Source organism: Oryctolagus cuniculus, chromosome X (assembly GCF_964237555.1).
Source record: "Oryctolagus cuniculus chromosome X, mOryCun1.1, whole genome shotgun sequence".
Classification (NCBI taxonomy): domain Eukaryota; kingdom Metazoa; phylum Chordata; class Mammalia; order Lagomorpha; family Leporidae; genus Oryctolagus; species Oryctolagus cuniculus.
In genome coordinates, this window is record NC_091453.1 from 43,313,729 (window position 1) to 43,329,606 (window position 15,878).

A 15,878-nucleotide genomic window follows, 5' to 3' on the forward strand; every position below is an offset into this window, starting at 1 on the left:
AAGAGATAAGTACACATGTAGCTAAGAAGCAATCATTTAAAGTAATTCATTTAAACTTTCAGAAAACCTTCTGTGTAGAAACTTTGAGAATGTTACAACCTAGAGGTGACATGAAAGGAATGGAGTCACAGTGTTATTGAAGGAATGTTTTATGTAAGTGTTAAGCATTTAAAAGTTTTACAACCAATTTTAATGCTCCAGTTTTAAGGAATAATCAAAATGTTATTGTTTAAAATGTAGGGAAAATATGTCTAACAATGACAATAAATTACTAATTTCTATACCATTTTAGAAATTAATTCCTAAACATTGATTCTCATCATCTCTCATCTAAGATTACTGGTTATAATTTATATATTAGGCCGGCACCGCAGCTCACTAGGCTAATCCTCCGCCTAGTGGTGCCAGCACACCGGGTTCTAGTCCTGGTCGGGGCGCCGGATTCTGTCCCGGTTACCCCTCTTCCAGGCCAGCTCTCTGCTGTGGCCAGGGAAGTGCAGTGGAGGATGGCCCAAGTGCTTGGGCCCTGCACCCCATGGGAGACCAGGAGAAGTACCTGGCTCCTGCCATCGGATCAGAGCGGTGCGCCGGCTGCAGTGCGCCGGCCGCGGCAGCCATTGGAGGGTGAACCAATGGCAAAAGGAAGACCTTTCTCTCTGTCTCTCTCTCACTGTGCACTCTGCCTGTCAAAAAGAAAAAAAAATTATATATTAATATTTAAAAGATGCAAATCAGAACATGGTGTGAGAGAATCAGGCAAACTATAAATCACTCTAAAATCCAAATGGAAGTTATTACAACAAGATTCAAGCTAAGGTCTGTGCTAATGGGTAATTTTGAATTAAGGTATTACCCTTACTAGGGTATTTGCATTGCAGCAAAATTCAGCCTTCACCCTAAATTAAAATGAACTTTTAATAACAGATTCGTAGACATGTTTGCAGGCCTACAGTTTGGATAACTGAGGATATGGACATTTTCTCCTTTTATAATCTTATTTAAGGTATGCACATTTCCTGCATTTCCTATATACAGATTAGGGAACATAGTGGCACTCTCCACCCTACCTTCCCTCCCACCCATGCTCCTACCCTTCTTTCTCTCCCTCTCCTATTTCCATTCTTAATTTTTACAAAGATCTATTTTCAGTTAATTTTACACTCATAAGATTAACCCTGCACTAAGTAAAGAGTCCAACAAATAGTATGAAGAAAAAAACACTGTTCCTCAACAGTTGAGACAAGGGCTGTTAAAAATCACCACATCTCAAAATGTCAATTTCACTCCTATAGATTACCTTTCAGGTACTCTATCAGTTACCACAGATCGGGGAAAATATATAGTATTTGTCTTTTGCAGACTGGCTTGTTTCACTAAGTATTGTAGTTTCCCGTTGCATCCATTTTGTTGCAAACCACAGGATTTCATCTTTTTAAATGCTGTGTAGTATTCCAGAGTGTATACAAATCTCGAATACAAGACCCCCTCTGTCTGCTTTATCATGTCAAGGTCAGAACTTACCTGAGACATAGAACTGAATACTTCTTTCATCAATGCCAACCTTGTTTACAGCTATGCAGTAGTATATACCAGAAACATGGCTGGTCAATATAGTCAGTGTGCTCAGAATCTAAAGAAAGAAAGGAGATGCATTAGTCAGTGATAAGATGCTATGGTAAATAATACTATTCTTCAAATATTTCTGATCCTTCTCTTCTCCAGGCAAATAGTAAGCTTTCTCCTCCTTGCTCACTTTTAATTGAATGAGGCCATGGGATTTATTCTGGAAATAATTTCAGAGTGGAAATGATGTAGGTTGCTCCAAAGCTACAGCACTTACTTACTATCAAGAATCTCTCCAATAGCTCATTTCTTCTGGCATGGTGATTATCAATGTATGGTATGAGGGCTAATGCCATAATGACTCTAAGTGGCAACAATACTTTGAAAAATCCCCTTCTGCATATGTGCAATGGACATGTAACATGGGTAACATAAACTTTTGTGATTTTCAACTAGATTTATAGTTGGTTGCTACCATAGGCCATTCTGATACATGAAGCTACCAAGGCTGTATTCATTCATTAATGCATCAAACAGATATTCATTTATTCAAGGTGTTCTTTGAATATGGAGTTTTGGAAAGGGACTTGTGGGACTTGAAATAGTGAATCATCCAATTTCAAGGGGAAATAAAAAAGGCCACAGAATCCTTCACAAGCCCACCATATAGGGGTAACCTTTTTTTCCAATTTAGCATATACATTCAAAATAATAGCAACAAATGTTTAATGAATTTTAACAATGTATCAGGGACAATGCTAAGTATTTTACATACTGTATTTCATATAATCTGTGAGCTACAAAAACTTTATTTCATTTAATCTGTGAACTAGAAAAAAATCCTAATAATACCCACTTTTTATTTGAAAGCAAATTGAGGCTGCGAGAGGTGAAATAGCCCACTAAGGTCACAAAGTTAGGAAATAATGAAAATGAGATTCAAACCTAGAACTACAGTATCACTTGAGAATCCATGTTTTTTCCCCACTGCATTATGTTTTCTACCATTGCATTTTAGTACCTTGAAAATCTGATGTAAAATAAGTGTATATTAAGAAATTCAGAGGCAATAATAATCTTCATAGGATAACTTTAAAAAGCTATATGTGGCCGGTGCCGCGGCTCACTAGGCTAATCCTCCGCCTTGCGGCGCCGGCACACCGGGTTCTAGTCCCGGTCGGGGCACCGGATTCTGTCCCGGTTGCCCCTCTTCCAGGTCAGCTCTCTGCTGTGGCCAGGGAGTGCAGTGGAGGATGGCCCTGCACCCCATAGGAGACCAGGATAAGTACCTGGCTCCTGCCATCGGATCAGCGCGGTGCGCCGGCTGCAGCGCGCTGGCCACGGCGGCCATTGGAGGGTGAACCAACGGCAAAGGAAGACCTTTCTCTCTGTCTCTCTCTCTCTCACTGTCCACTCTGCCTGTCAAAAAAAAAAATTAAAAAAAAAAGCTATATGTGAAGAGAAGGGTAGAGATTCCAAGATGGCAGAATGGGGAGGGAGTTTACTGCTCTAGTCCAGAGAAACATAGCTAAAAATAGTGGAAAGTGTGCAATCTCAGGGATGAGCTAGAGAGAAAACTGCAGTGACAACTCTTTGGAAGAAACAGGGATACTGTGTATCAACATGGAGGGCATGGATGCACAAGCATGGACACGACCCAAGACCCCGGCAGCCAAGAGCCTCGGCACCAGCTTTTGACAGTGAGGTGAGACTAGACTATAGCAGCCCAAGCCACTGGTGATAAAGCTGCAGGGACAGCATGGCATGAGTCTAGCCTGGAGCCCTGTGGGGGACAGTGTGCCTGTCAACTAGAGGGGGGAAAGGTGCACATTTCTCTTTCTCTGATGCCCCAACAACAGTACCCTGCAACTAGTTGAGAGGGCAGGGATCATTTTGGACATCTGTAACAGCTGTTCCAGCTAGTGTCTGTGTGTCCAGTAACCAGCAGAGAGGAGACATCTGAGTCTGGCTGGGAGGACTAACAGGGAATTGGGTGCCCAAGAAGGACTGTGAGGTTCTTCCAAACTCCGAGCACATCACAGGCTCTAGGGCTTAGACTGCCTGGGTGGAGTACACACAGGCAGCTAGTTCCAGCAGCATCTCCACCAATCTATGGTCAGGAAGGTCTGGAAGGGCAGAGTGGATCTTTGGTAATACAAGACTGTGGGAGCCTTGTGTGCTGGAACAGTGGAAACATTGCTGCACGAGAGGGTACAGGGTGTGGCTGGATCTCTGAATAGTCACTGGTTGGCTCCAAATGCTCAGGGCTCCCTGATTGCCTGAGGTGGGTCATTGATAAGTGATCAGTGCTCACACGGAAGACTGCACAGTTCCTTCACGTGGTTCTTGTGGCGGCAGTGATGAATTGCACTCACTGGGACTAGCACCCAGGTCTCCTTGGAGAATAAGAGGTAAGCATGAGGCTACACAAAAAGAGCTGATCAAAACCTTCCCTCTGGAAAAAAAAAAAAGAGGAGATATACCATGCCCAATGTAGGTGTCACTCCCCTCACTCTGGAGCAGGGAACAGAGCTCACTGGCCACATACAGCACACAGTTTTCGGTATTCACTGAAAGAGCAGACACTCCACTAATTTACAGAGGAATAGTCCAAACATAAAAGCAATCAAAGGAAAAAGAAAAACAACAAGTTGACGGGTGCCGCGGCTCACTAGGCTAATCCTCCACCTTGCGGCGCTGGCACATCGGGTTCTAGTCCTGGTCAGGGCGCCAGATTCTGTCCCGGTTGCCCCTCTTCCAGGCCAGCTCTCGCTATGGCCCGGGAGTGCAGAGGAGGATGGCCCAAGTCCTTGGGCCCTGCACCCAAATGGGAGACCGGGAGAAGCACCTGGCTCCTGGATTCAGATCAGCGCTGTGCACTGGCCGTGGTGCACCAGACGCAGCAGCCATTGGAGGGTGAACCAAGGGCAAAGGAAGACTTTTCTCTGTGTCTCTCTCTCTCACTGTCCACTCTGCCTGTCAAAAACTTAAAAAAAAAAAACAAGTAACTTCACAAAAGCCTAAAAATAAATGCAGCGATTCAAGAAACAAGAATAAGTAAGACAACAGAATGCCCCCAAAAGAACACAATAATTCAATACTGGAATGTAAAGATGAAGAGACAGACGAAATGCTGGAAATGGAACTCAAAAAATTCATCATAGGATTACTCATAAGTAATCAGAGGGGCCAGTGCTGTGGTGTAGTGGGTAAAGACACTGACTGCAGCGCTGGCATCCCATATGAGTGCCAGTTCAATAGCCAGATGCTCCACTTCTGATCCAGCTCTCTGTTATGGCCTGGGATAGCAGTAGAAGATGGCCCAAGGCCATGGGCTCCTGCACCCATTGGCCCAGCCCCAGCCATATCAGCAATTTGGGGAGTGAACCAGCTGGTAGAAGACTTCTCTCTCTCTTTCTGCCTCTGCCTCTGCCTCTGCCTTTGGCTCTATCTCTATGTAACTCCACCATTCAATAAAAAATAGATGTAAAAAAAAGAAATCAGAAGCAAATCCACAAATTAAATCCCTATATGACATGAATGAAAATTGTTTCTAGGAAATTGAGATTTTAAGGAGAAATCAAAAGGAAACATTAGAAAGGAAGAATTGAATTCAATATCAAATAAAAAATGCAGTGGAAAGCCTTAACAATATACTCCATGAGGCAGAAGAAAGAATATCTGAGTTAGAAGACAAATCTCTGCAAATTTTACAATCAGACCAAGAAAAGGAAGAAAAAATAAGAAAACTTAAAAATGGGGTTGAAGATTTATGGGAAACTATCAAACGACACAACATATGAGTCTTAGGAGTGGAAAGATATAATGGATTAGAAAGTATATTTAGTGAAATAATTACAGAAAATTTCCCTAATTTGGAGAAAGAAATGGATGTACAATTAGAGGAAACACACAGAACTCCTAATAGATATGACCAGAAAAGATATTCACCACGAAATACTATAGTCAAACTTTCAAAAGTAAAGCATAAAGAAAATATTCTAAAATGTACATGACAGAAATACCAAATTCCTTTCAGAAGATTTCCAATAAGACTCACAGATGACTTCTCATCAGAAACCCTACAGGCTAGGAGAGAATAGCAATACATAATCCAAAGCTTAATGGAAAAAGCTGTCAACCCCAGAATACAGTACCCTGCAAAGCTCTCATTTATGAATGAATGAAAATAAAGACTTTGTATAACAAGCATATACCGAAAGAATTTGTCACTACTACTCCAGCCTTATATAAAGATGCCCAAGGCTATGCTACACACAGAAACACAGAAACGTGGCCAACAGTGTGAAAGATCGTAAAATCAGAAAATCTTCCAGTAAAAGTAATAAAGGAAATCCAAAGTAAACAATAGGAATATCTATGGAAAAATAGCAGAGCCAAGTAATTACTTATCAATAGTCACCTTGAGTGTAAATGGCGTCAACTCTCCAGTTAAAAGAAAGAGAATGGCCAAATGGATTAAAAAACAAGAACAATCTATTTGCTGCCAACAAAAAACACATCTCATCATGAAAGATCCATGCAGACAGAGTGAAAGTATGGAAAAAGATACTCCATGTTAATGAAAACCAAAAAAGAGCTGGAATAGCCATCCTAAATTCAGGAAAAAATAGTTTGTAACACAAAAAAAAATGTTAAAAGAGACAAAGAAGGACATTATGGATCAATTCAACAGGAAGATGTGACAATAATAACATATATGCACACAATTCCAGGGCATCTGGTTATTTAAAAGAAAGGTTAGTGAATCTAAAGGGAGACATAGACCCCAATGCAATAGTAATGGGGGACTTCAACATCCCACTTTCAGCAATGGACAGATCAACCTGACAGAAAATTAGCAAGGAAACAACAGAGTTAACTGACACTATAGACCAAATGTACCTAACAGATATCTACAGACCTTTTCATCCTACAGTTGCAAAACAAACCTTCTCACCAGTCCCTGGAACTTTCTTTAGAATAGACAGCATGCTGGCCGTAAAGCAAGAGTCAGCAAGTTCAACAAAATCAATCATACCATACTTCTTCTCTGATCACAATGAAATGAAGCTGGAAATCAACAACTCAAGAATCTAGATCATATGTAAACATGTGGAGACTGAACAACATGCTCTTGAATGAACAGTGGATCACAGAAGAATCCAAAAAAATTCAAGAAACGAATGAAGATAATACAACATAACAAAACTTATGGGATATAGCAAAAGCATTGTTAAGAGGTAAATTTATAATAACTCATACCCACATCAAGAAATTAGAAAGGCACTGAATAAATGAGCTAAATGCACCTCAAGGATCTAGAAAAACAACCCCAAATTCACAGGAGAAATTAAGCAATTAAAATCAAAGAAGAAATAAATAAAATTCAAAAAATACAAAAGATCAGTGAAACAAAGAGCTGCTTTTTTTGAAAAAATAAACAAAATTGATACATCATTAGCCCGACTTACAAAAATAGAGGGAGAAGACCCAAAACAATAAAATGAGAGATAAAAAAGGAAGCATTACAAGAGATAACACAGAAATAAAAAGAATCATAAGGAAGTACTAAAAAGAGCTGTATGCAAATAAAATGGGAAAGCTAAAAGAAATAGATTCTTGGACACTTATAATCTAACAATCTACCAAAATTGAGTCATGACGAAACAAAAAACCTAAACAGAACAAGATGGAGCTTAAATTGGTAATAAAGACTCTCCGTCTCCCCCACCCTGGCCAAAAACAACAAAAAAGCTCAGGACTTGATGGATTCACTGGTGAATTTCTACAAAACATTTAAAGAACTAATTACAATGCTTCTCAAGCTATTCAAAAGAAATGTAAGGAAAGGAATCCACCCAAACTCCTTCTAATATCTAGCATCTCCTTAATGTCTAAAGCAAAAAAGAGCAGAGAAAGAGAAATATAGACCAATTTCCCTGATAATACTCAACAAAATACTAGCCAATAAACTCCAGCAACACATCAGAAAGATCATTCGCCCAGACCAAGTGGAATTTATGCCTGTGATGCAGGGATGATTCAACATTCACAAATCAATAGTGTTACGGCAGATGTCCTAAACGGCACTCTGGCCTCAAAATCAGCCTTTAAGGCATTCAGATCTGGCTGAAGAGCCCATGAGAGTATTTTAGGCATGGAAAGCCAAGACACTCAGAAAAATAACAACAACAATAAAATCTATATGAAAGATCTCTTCGAATGAGATCCCAGTGGAAAGAACAGGTCTTCAAAGAAGGAGGTACCTTTCTCTGAAGGGAGAAGAAAATCTCCACTTTGACTATGACACTGTCGGAATAAGATCAGAGTTGGCGAACTCAAAAGGCCTCCATAGCCTTGGAAACTCTTGACAAGAGCCTAGGGTGATTACTGACGCCATAAACACGAGTGTCAAATTGTTAAGTCAACAACAGGAGTCACTGTGCACTTACTCCTCATGTAGGATCTCTGTCCTTAATGTGCTGTACATTGTGATTTAATGCTATAACTAGTACTGAAACAGTATTTTACACTTTGTGTTTCTATGTGGGTGCAAACTGTTGAAATCTTTACTTAATATATGCTAAACTGATCTTCTGTATATAAAGAAAATTGAAAATGAATCTTGATGTGAATGGAATGGGAGAGGGAGCAGGAGAGGAGACGGTTGCAGGTGGGAGAGAAGTTTTGGGGGGCTGAAGCCATGGTAATCCATAAGCTGTACTTTGAAAATTTATATTCATTAAATAAAAGTTAAAAACAATAAATGTGTTACATCAAATAAACTGACTGAAGAAAAAAAACCATGTGATTGGATCAAGAGATACAGAGAAAGAACTTGATAAAATACAACAGCCTCCCATGATGAAAACCTTACACAAATTGGGTATAGAGGAATATTCCTCAACACGATCAAGGGAATTTATGGCAAAGCCACAGTCAGCAGCTTATTGAATGGGGACGAGTTGGAAGCATTTCCACTAACATGCAGAACCAGACAAGGATGCCCACTCTTATAATTACTATTCAAAATAGTCCTGGACAATTTAGCCAGAGCCATTAGGCAAGCAAAAGAAATGAATCAAAGGGATACAAATTGTAAACCTATCCATATTTGAGGTGACATTCTTCTATATACAGGGATCCAAAGGAATCCACTAAGAGACTATTGGAACTCAAAAAAAAGGAGTTTGGTAAAGTAGCAGGATATAAAGTTAACACACAAAAATCAATAGGCCTTGTATACACAGATAATGCCACAGCTGAGAAAGAACTTCTGTGATCAATCCCAATCACAATAGCTACAAAAGAAATACCTTGGAAAATGTAACCAAGAACAACAATGAAAATTACAAAACATTAAATAAATAGAAAAAGATACAAAAAATGGAAAAATATTTCATGTTTCCTAGATCAGAAGAATCAATAATATCAAAATTTCCATACTACCAAATACAATTTACAGATTCCTCGCAGTACCTATCAAAACACCAATGACATTCTTCTCATATATAGAAAAAATGCTTCTGAAATTCATATGGAAACACAGGAGAACCTGAATAGCTAAAGCAATTTTATACAGCAAAAACAAAGCTGGAGGCATCACAGTACAAGATTTGAAGACTTACTACAGAGCAGTTATAATCAAATCAGCTTGGTCCTGGAACAAAAAAAATGTGGATAGAATAATGGAACTGAATAAAAACTCCATAAATCAATCCACACATGTACAACCAACTTATCTTGGACAGAGGAGCCAAAACAAATCTCTGGAGTAAGGATAGGCTCTTCAACAAATGGTGCTTGAAAACTGGATCTCCACATGCAGAAGTATGAAGCAAGACCTCTACCTTGCATCTTACAAAAATATTCACTCAAAATAGATGGAAGACCTAAATATATAACTCAATACCATCAAATTATTAGAGAACATTTTGGAAAACCTGCAAGACATTGGCATAGGCAAAGACTTCTTGGATATCGCCCAAAAGCACATGGAATCAAAGCAAAAACTGACAATGGAATTACATCAAATTGAGAAGCTTCTGCACTGCAAAAGAAACACTCAGCAAAGTTAAGAGGCAACCAACAAAATAGGAGAAAATATTTGCAAACTGTGCAACTGATAAGGCATTAATATACAAAATGTATAAAGAACTCCAGAAATTAAACAACAACAAAACATATCATTCAGTTAAGAAACGATCAAAGGACAACAACAGGCATTTTTCAAAAGAGGAAATCCAAATGGCCAACAGACACTTGAAAAAAATCTCAGGATCATTAGGCACCAGGAAAATTCAAATCAAAACCACAATGAGGTTTCACCTCACATCAGTTAGAATGGCTTTCATACAGAAATCAACAAACTACAAATGGTGTGAGGATGTGAGTGATGGGTACCCTAATCCACTGTTGGTGGGAATGTAACCTGGTACAGCCACTTTTAAGGACAGTAAGTATATACCTCAGAAATCTAAATACAGACCTACCATATGACCAAGACATCTGTACCTCTATATTATCGCAGCTGAATTCAGAAGTATGGAATCAACCCAGATATCTGTCAACTGAAGACTGGATAAGAAAGTTATGGTATATGTACACCATGGAATACTACACAGTGGTAAAAATTGAAATAATTTCCTGTACAACAAAACTGATGGAATTGGAAACCATTATACTTAGCGAAATAAGCCAGTTCCAAAAAGACAAATACCATATGTTCTCCTTGATCTGTGGTAACCAATTGAGTATCTAAAATGTAACCTATAGAAGTGATATTGCCACTTTTAGAAGCAATGAGTTTGAAGAGCCCTCATCTCAACTGTTGAGGAACAATTTTTATTTTTTAATACTATTTGCTGAACTCTTTACTTAATGTAGGGTAATCTTATGTATATGGAGTTAATTGAAAATAGATCTTAGTTCTCTGTGAGTGAGATCCCAGTGGAAAGAACAGGTCTTCAAAGAAGGAGGTACCTTTCTCTGAAGGGAGGAGAAAATCTCCACTTTGACTATGACCTTGTCTAAACAAGATAAGAGTCGGTGAACTCAAAAGGCTTCCACAGCCTTGGAAACTCATGACTGGAGCATAGGGAGATTACTGATGCCATAAACAGGAGTGTCAATTTGTAAAGTCAACAACAGGAGTCACTGTGCACTTACTCCTCATGTAGGATCTCTGTCCTTAATGTGCTGTACATTGAGATTTGATGCTATAATGAGTATATTTCACTTTGTGTTTCTATGGGGGTGCAAACAGTTGAAATCTTTACTTAATGTATACTAAACTGATCTTCTGTAAAAAAAAAAAAAGAAAAAAGAAAAAAGAAAAAGAAATTATCAATTCCCAACTTGACTCTCACTGGGATTAAACATGACAATAGGTCTGATCTGATTTCATCATCATTTAAAAAATCATCTATTATTTTTCACTTTATGTTTCTGTGTGGGAGCAAACTGTTGAAATCTTTACTTAATGTATGCTAAACTGATCTTCTGTATATAAAGAGAATTGAAAATTAATCTTGATGTGAATGGAAGGGGAGAGGGAGTGGGAAAGGGGAGGGTTGCGGGTGGGAGGGACGTTATAGGGGGGAAGCCACTGTAATCCATAAGCTGTACTTTGGAAATTTATATTCATTAAATAAAAGTTAAAAAATATTTAAAAAAAGAAAATAGATCTTAGTATAAAACAAGAATGAAATTAGGAGAGGGAGGGTGAAGAAATGTAGGAGTGCTGGTAGAAAGGAGGGTAGGGTAGGAAGAATCACTATATCCCTAAATATGTATATAGGGAATGCATGAAGTTTGTATATCTTAAATAAAATATAAAAAACAAATAAAAGAATAAAACGTTATGTGAATAAAGTGGAAATTCCCAGGTTATCATTTATTTTTATTTTTTGATTGAAATATAATATTTATAACTATTCATGTAATTTTCAGTTTGCATATACATTTTAATGATCAAACTAGGGTAATTAGCATATGCCTCACCTTCAATTTTTAAAATATTAATTTATCTGTAAAGCAGAATGACAGAGAAAGAAGCAGAAAGGGAGAGAAAGAGAAAAAGAGACCTGCTAGTCACTTCCCAAATGGCCTCAACAACAAAGGCCAAACCAGGATGAAGTCAGGAATCAGTAACTCCACTCAGGTCTCCTACAGGGGTGACAGTGGTACAAGTACTTGGACAATTACAGACTGTCTTCCCAGGTGCATTAGCAGGAAATTGAAATTGAGGCAGAATAGCCTGACCTCAAACCATTACTTTTGTATTGAATGCGGGCTTTGTAAGTGGCAGCCTAACCTGTAACACCACAAAACCATCACTTTATTTTTTTTTGTTTGACAGGCAGAGTGGACAGTGAGAGAGAGAGACAGAGAGAAAGGTCTTCCTTTGCCGTTGGTTCACCCTCCAATGGCCGCCACGGCCGGCGCGCTGCGGCTGGCACACCGCGCTGATCCGATGGCAGGAGCCAGGTACTTCTCCTGGTCTCCCACGGGGTGCAGGGCCCAAGCGCTTGGGCCATCCTCCACTGTACTCCCTGGCCACAGCAGAGAGCTGGCCTGGAAGAGGGGCAACCGGGACAGAATCCGGCGCCCTGACCAAGACTAGAACTCGGTGTGCCGGCGCCGCAAGGTGGAGGATTAGCCTAGTGAGCCACGATGCCAGCTCCATCACTTTAAATTGTATAATTTGTTTATGGTGAGTCAATTCAAAATCATCTCTTCAAGCTATTTTGAGATATACAGTCTATTATAGTTTATATTCATTTTACTGTGCCATAGAACATCAGAACTTACTACTCCTACCAAACTGTAACATTGTATCTATTAACGAGTCTCTGCTCATCCCCCCACCATCTTACATTCCTCAGCTTGTTATCAGAGTGCTATCACACTCTTACTCTTAACTTCAATAACAGCATTGAGCTGTTTCCATTCTTGTGTCTATGAATTCACAAGAGTCCCTTTAACTACTTTGAGGACTTCAGGAGACCACACTGAAAGAAACCACTGGGGCCTCGTGCCAGTTTCCCCTCGCAAGGGTTCCCAACACCTGCTCCAACCTGAGGCTGAGCCATGTTTTTTCGTACCTTATGTTGTTGAATATCTGTGTAATTGAATCCTCATTATAGAGGTGAATAACTAAGACTCAAAGACATTAAGTTAATTTATTCAAGTTTATAATAAATTATGGAAACTGCAACAAGAAACAATGCTTTCTACCTTCATCCCATTTCATCATACTAAAAATTTCCACAGAGCATCTACCATGTGAGCTTTAACTTTTTAATCTGAAAAATATGTGGGTATGCCCAACATTCAGAAGTCTTATCCCTCATAAATCTACAAATATGCCTTTCTAGGAGGGATAGTTCTTTATTTTCCTACAATGTGATGTCTGAGCATAAAGAAGGTAAATTATCAACCACATTTGTTGTCATTATTATCCCTTTTCCTGAATTTATGACACATAAAATGATTATTATTGGCGTTCATGTTCTGATATTAATAACTTCCATTGCTCAGGCAACTTAATTATCAAAGGAATCCAAGCGTCTCAAAATTCACTCATTCCAAAAACCTGGAACTCCTTCCATAGCCTGGGCATTGTAGTCCTCAGAGAGATTAACGCCATTATAATGATGATCAGAACAAAGAAATTCAGCTCAGAAATAGGGTTAAAAATAGATATTATTTTTTACTTTTTTAACTTAGATATTATTTTATGCTTTTTCCTATGGAAGCAGTGTCAGAAGGTTGCTGCAGGGGATTGTCATGGAGAAGGTGCAGATGTAAAACTTGTAACAAGTTCCAAATCCACATTAGGCACATTTCAAAATACTCCCTGAGGGCAGAAATCATATACCATCGAAAGATTATGTCCTTACAGTACTCAGCACAGTATCTACTCAACAAAAGTACATCACTATGTATGTGAGAGGTAGTGTCATAGAACAAACCCAGAATTCAGTATCAAAAGACCTGCAGTAAGTTTTATATCTGCCTCACTGAGCCTCAGCTGCACCATCTGTAAGATAAAAACAATGGTAATGTCTTCCCTATCTATGTGACAATATGATAATTAGACTCATAGAGAACACAGAAGGGCAGTGTAGCACAGTAGTCAAAAGTGCAGGCTGAGTTCAACTGCACGGATTCAAATCCTGTTGCTGCCACTTGATAACCACTACAATTTTAGTCAAGTTTGGTGAACTTGACTGTATCTCAATTTCTTCATTTGTCATGTGGAGGCATTAACAGTACATAAATATATTCATACAAAGTTGCCATGAGATCTGGGTAAGTCACAAATATTTAGTGATGTCTAACATATGAGCATAGTAGATAATAAATAAACATTAGCAATTGTTATTATGTATAGGCTAAAGATGAAGGTTAAAAATTTGGTGAAATACGGAGTGCAATTCTAATATCAAATTAATGAATTATGACTCAATGCTACTTTGATTGTTTCAGCATTTTAGAGCTAGAGAGAGTACTAAAATAAAAAGTAGGAAGATTAGTAAACCATTATCTCCATTTCATGATGTTCTAGCTATTGGAAGAAATTATCAGGTAACTCAGGAAACCCAGGCTAATTTAATTATATATTACAAAACATTAAAGTCCTTACATTTAAAAAAAAAATTATCCTACCTGGGGTGGCTATCTGCAACAAAGAAAAACCAACATCTCAGGAAACTGTAATCAAGAGAGAGTCTCAGAATCTACCCAATAAGTGATAGTGAATAAAAGTTCATGATACAGTATCATTTCTTACTAATTGAAGGCCTGTAAAGTGTCACTGGTATGGGCTTTATTTAGAGTAGTCTATTACTTTGTTTTAGTGAATGTAAAAATATAAGGCTCTTCCAGAGGTTTTCTAAGAGATGTTTTCCCTCTCTCTGTTTTCCCATAAATTATTAAGTTCCTCAGGGTTTCTTTTTGGATCTAAACTTTTACAATTTTGGAAGAACAACTGAAAACTTAAATTTTGGATCTTATAACTTTAGTGGTCATATTTTATCTATTAAAGTTGCACTTTATTTATTTTTTTTGATAGGCAAAGTGGACAGTGAGAGAGAGAGAGAGAGACAGAGAGAAAAGTCTTCCTGGCCAGGAGCCAGGTGCTTCTCCTGGTCTCCCATCAGGATGCAGGGCCCAAGCACTTGGGCCATCCTCCACTGCACTCCCGGGCCACAGCAGAGAGCTGGACTGGAAGAGGAGCAACCGGGACAGAATCCGGCGCCCCGACCGGGAGTGGAACCCGGGGTGCCGGCGCCATAAGTGGAGGATTAGCCTACTGAGCCATGACGCCAGCCTAAAGTTGCACTTTAAAAAAAATATCCTATCTGACCTGACAGTACCAGATGACTGATCCATTTGATGGAATGCATATGTTTATTTCCTACAACATTTATATCAAGTAAGAGTTCAGAATTTGGAAGGTCACCTGTTTTCATTAGTGTTCAGAACAAGTAATACTTCCCAAAGATTGAGTTTTCATTTGTCACCATGAGGATTCCTCAGGGAAGGAAATGTTTTTCCTTTGGATGAGCAAAATCACTGCCTGAAATTCAATCTGTACCTTGTCTTTGTACTAATAAAATTTTAATGATGGTGAGATGCTGTGGCACCTGTGATACCGGCCATCCCACACGGGCCTCAGTTTGTGCCCTGGCTGCTACTCTTCCTATCCAGCTCCCTGCTAATGGCCTAGGAAAAGCAGTACAAGATTGCCCAAGTGTTTGGATCCCTGCACCCACATGGGAGACTCGGAAGAAGCTCCTGACTCCTGGCTTTGGCCTGACCCTGCACTGGTCCTTATGGTCATCCAGGGAGTGCACCAACAGATGAAAGATTTCTCTATCTCTCTCTCTCCTTCTCTCTTTGTAACTCTTAGTTTCAAAATAAATAAATAAATCTTTAAAAACTTTTTAATGACAGCATTAATTTTTTGGAGAGTTGTCAGATATAAGTCTGGTCTGAGTGATCTGATCTTAGATAGACTGAGCGGCTCCAAAGTTATCTCCTGGGAGCAGGATGGGAAACAGTTTGACAAACTGTGGTAGTGAAATAGCTAGTGGGTGCTGAGTAGGAACTGATGTCAAACGAGCTAAAATTGTACTAGTTTCTTCCAATGGTGCTGTTAGTACTGTGTTTTCAAGTCCTCTCATTCTTCCTCCTGTTATTTCCATCTCCCTCTGCCTTTATAACTGTTTCCCACCACCTAACATGTATCCTCAGTTGCATTTGCCTCCACACTTCTACACCTGAGTATTACCACCTGTCAAAAC

The 15,878-nt window shown here is 39.1% G+C and overlaps 1 protein-coding gene across 6 annotated transcripts in view; it reads right to left on the minus strand.

The window, feature by feature from the left end:
- LOC100358984 (vascular endothelial growth factor receptor kdr-like) overlaps window positions 1–15,878 on the minus strand; it is a 291,681-nt gene that overhangs the window by 125,396 nt on the left and 150,407 nt on the right. For all 6 annotated transcript variants that reach the window (XM_051827734.2, XM_051827731.2, XM_070067438.1 and 3 more), the window contains exon 13: window positions 1,522–1,630. In XM_051827734.2, coding sequence (XP_051683694.2) covers window positions 1,522–1,630 — 109 coding nt within the window. The remainder of the gene's footprint in view (window positions 1–1,521; window positions 1,631–15,878) is intronic.